This window comes from Cetorhinus maximus, unplaced genomic scaffold (assembly GCF_964194155.1).
Source record: "Cetorhinus maximus unplaced genomic scaffold, sCetMax3.hap1.1 HAP1_SCAFFOLD_123, whole genome shotgun sequence".
NCBI classification, from domain to species: domain Eukaryota; kingdom Metazoa; phylum Chordata; class Chondrichthyes; order Lamniformes; family Cetorhinidae; genus Cetorhinus; species Cetorhinus maximus.
In genome coordinates, this window is record NW_027596126.1 from 831,540 (window position 1) to 835,601 (window position 4,062).

The 4,062-nt window shown below is 50.2% G+C and overlaps 1 protein-coding gene across 1 annotated transcript; it reads left to right on the plus strand.

Annotated features, from left to right (window-relative positions):
- The first annotated feature begins 528 nt into the window (after positions 1-528).
- On the plus strand, positions 529-1,599 carry LOC144672855 (uncharacterized). Its single transcript, XM_078534839.1, has one exon. The coding sequence runs from the start codon at positions 529-531 to the stop codon at positions 1,597-1,599; it is 1,071 nt and encodes a 356-aa protein (XP_078390965.1).
- Positions 1,600-4,062: the final 2,463 nt, after the last annotated feature.

Here is a 4,062-nt window from a genome sequence, read left to right on the forward strand (position 1 = left end):
TATATATTACCAATGCCCAAAGTTGCCGACCCTCCAGGACTGTCCTGGAGTCTCCCGGAGCCAAAGGCAATATTGTCTGGTCACCGCTGTGTGTAAAACCAGGGAGAAAAATCATAGGAGCATTAAATAAAAAAATGAGGAGGTCTTTACAATTTTATCATTTTCCTTTATGAGTTACATAAGTGATGGAGATGGGGGATAAAACCCTCTGTTTGGGAGGCATAGGGGATCCTTCCAGGGAGATGTCGAGCCACAGTTGGCAACACCACCACCCCCCCTCCCCGGACTGTGTTTGAAGTTGGAGTTATATAGATATCAGTCAGTAAACAGAAATACTATCCAGATGAGGAGTATTTAATTCACTCGATTACTTCATTCCTTTTGTTCTGATTAAACCCTTCAGGCTGGAGTGGAAGATTAGAAACAGCACCGTCAGGACCCAGCGGCTCAGAGGCTGCAGTAAGTGACCCGGGGAGTTTCAGAGCGCACTCGCCCCTCCCGCTTTCAGTTTTAAAAGGGCAGCGGAAGATGATTCTCTCTGCAGCTCTGCTGCTTGTTTTTCCACTCAGCGTTGCAGAAGCTACCTCTGGGACCTGGTCCCTGTGCCCCGGAGGGTGTGACTGCCGGGAAGGCCTCAAGTACGTGAACTGCTCAGCCGCTTCGCTCCGCCGGATCCCAGCCATCTTCCCGACAGACACCGAGCAGCTGGACCTCTCTAGGAATAACCTGACCGTCCTGCCGGCCAACGCCTTCAGGTCCCTCTGGAAGATCAACATCCTCCTCATCAGCTCCAGCAACATTAAGAGAGTGGAGGATGGAGCCTTCGTCTTGCTGGAGAACCTGTGGCGGCTTGACCTCCAGAGGAACGACATCAGGAAGCTGGGCAACAGCTTTTCCGTTGGCCTCTCCTTCCTCAATGAGTTGATACTGTCAGACAACCATTTGGGAAGGCTTAATTCGCTGATGTTTCAGTACCTGGACAATGTGCAGAAACTCTACCTGAACAATAACCAGATCTCTGAAATACTGAGCGGGGCTTTCCGCAGTATGACAAGGCTACGGCAGCTGCACCTGCAAAATAACCGGCTCGATAACTTAACCAACGGCGTCTTCTTCATGCTTCAGAATTTGGAGGTGTTAAACCTTCAGGGTAATCAAATCAAAGAAATCGACACTGGCAGCTTCATGCTGTTGACCAGCCTTACGCTGTTGAATCTGTCCACAAATGGACTGGAGCGAATTAAGTTCAAGACGTTCCTGGGTATTCAGACTTGGGGCACTCACATTTTACTGTCTGAGAATAACTGGACGTGTGATTGTGAGCTCCAGAGGGTTTTTGGTAAGTTACACAGCGTCCAGCGCCTGACTGTGGACGACTACGAGAACGTGATCTGCTTGGAGCCTCCTGCATTGAGGGACTTGCCTTTGGCGTCTGTCGACACTCAGCTGTGCATAGCGGAGACTGTCACGGTCTTGGTCATCACTGTTACCGTCTTCATCACCGTCGTGGCTGCCATTGTAATGGCCGAGAGGAACAGGAAGAAACAAACAGGCAAACATTGGAGCGAGGAAAGCGAAGACTTTGATTCACAAGATTAGTGTACATTATTCAGCGCACAAGAGTAACATTAGGTCACATCTTCTTCAGTGGGTCTCACTGTAGATGAGCCACTTAGCTAGTGTGTGGCACTTAGCTAGGAAGATCCAAGCTCAATCCATTGTCTGGATGGAGTTAACCAAGGTGGGGGTGCTGCAACTGCCCTTGATGTCCCCAGATGAGGCGAGCAGGTACATCAGCTTATTAATGGCTTGCGCTGTAGTGATTTACCCTGGAAGTGTATTTGTGTGGACTCTGTTTGGGAACAGGCATGGATTCAGTGAGTCCCAACACTCGCAAGGGTGAGGTGTTTGTCAGCCTTCTTAACAGCCCTGTCTTCATAAGAAGCAGCTTAGGGAGCAGAAAACTGAGAGGAGAAAGAGGAAAGACTTGGCCACAATAAAGACAGGATTGTCCATTAGCTGCACCGTAAGGCAGCTCTGACCTAACAAGAGTTATTAATCACATGTTGCAAACTGATCCAGGCAAGATTGCTCGTTGTATTGATGGTAAGGGAAAATGCAAAGTCCAGGGCATTTAGGTGGGAAGAACTTAAAAGGGTTAAGGAAATTAAATTATTTAATTTTTAAAAGGAATCATTTGGGAGTGTTCTTGAGAATGGGACACACTCTGATTATAAGGTCAATTGGCTCCTATGGGTTACAATGGGTGGAATCTTCCTGGTCCCTGGTTTTGGCTGGAGGGTGATGGCTGTAAATGTATTGGAAAACCCAACTAGGACAGCCACCTGATACTGTCCTGCCTCTGGGCGAATTTCCCAGGGGCAGAGTGCCTTGGGAATCAGCAGCTCACTCCACAGAAGTGGACAGACAATCGATCCAAATACAGCACCAGTCAAGGGCTATTATCCCACGTCGACGGAGTTTTCTGCAGTGGGTGTGACCTCCGCTGGAGCCCAGGACCTACTTGGAGGTGGCACCCAGGCGGCAGGTTGGAGGTCCATCAGAGCCTCCTCTCAAACCCTCAATGATGGAACCACAAGACTAAAATGGCCACAATCATTCCTATTGAGGGTATCCCTCTCCACACTGATGCCCCTTACAGCTCGGGGCCTTCACTTTCTTTCCCGCAGCCACCTGAGAGTGAGGCACCATCACACTCACCTACCTCCCTCAGCAGCCCCTACCTCTCCCTCAGTGGGGCACCAGCCATTCAGTGCCGAGGCCCTCTCATTGGGCCTCCCAGGGTTCCACCCATCATCCTTAATTAAGGACTGTTGATTGGCTGCCTTCCATCAGGTTGCAGTGGTGTGTGGATGGCAGACACCAGTGGGAGAGGGAAGTAGAAAAGGACCCGACCCTTAGTTATTTTCTTAGTCAGGAAGATTCTGCCCAATGACATCCAACCCTTCGAGTTTGTCCCAGTCTTTGCAATACGCTCTCGGACATTGTATGTCCCCTATTGTTACTCCCATTTTGTTGCTACCAAGGACCCTAAAATTTAACCTGCTATTAGTCACGTTGAAGTGTATCACCTGGATCCAGGACAACTAAGTATGCCAAATTGCGACCAAGATAGTTGAGCAGAGAGAACCCAAAAGATGTAAATGTTTCCGAGCTGGGAATCCCAGGAATGCCTAGACTCAGGCTGGCTGGCTTTTGACTGGGAAAATGGAGACCACATGATAGCTTTTTATTTCCAAGTGGCGTTCAGAATATTCTGAAAAAACAAAACCCAGTAACCAGCTTGGAGAGTAAACCCACCATTTTCAGATGGTGCTAAGATTCTCCGGAAAGGTTTCGAGTTTAGTCGATGTTCTCGGTTGGGGTTTTTGGAAGGGGGGGGGTTAATGTTTCGCCTCAAGTGCATCCAGGCCAGGCAGCGGGAAAATCATCCAGGATTCCCACTCCTGACTATATCTGATGTCCTCCACTGGAAATCCTGGCTGTGGTGAATGTTGACGAGGATTCTATTGGGGGATCAAATTGCCAGAGTGGTTTACAGGGTAGCCTGGGGGTGGGGGGAGGGGAATGCTCGGAGGAAGCACTCCTGCTCCTCTTGGCCCACATGCAGTGCTGGAAGTAGATTTACCTGTTCCATCCAGACATTCTAGCTTCCCCTCAGCTGATGGATTCCCGGAGCTTGGAAAACCGTGGGAGTTAAACCGGAAGCAGGTCCAATTTGAGGCTCACAGCCTTCCTGGGATATTTTAAGGTCGGACCTGCCTCTGGGAAGAGGGTTGGTCGCCTGGCCCTGACTCACCTCTGTAGGCCTGAAAGTGGATGCTTTGGAGGTTGGGGGGTGGGGTGGTGGTTCAAACTCCCCCTTATCGCCTGGGCTCACACACGAGGCGGTGGAGGGGGTTGCTGGGGGAGGGCAGGAGGAGCGGGTGCGGGAAAAGGGGCAATATTTGCCCAGCCACCCCATGTCCAGTTTCGAGTCTGGGCAATCAGCCCAACATTGAGCTCATGGGTCAAATGGAAAAAGTGGGCCCACTGTCTTTA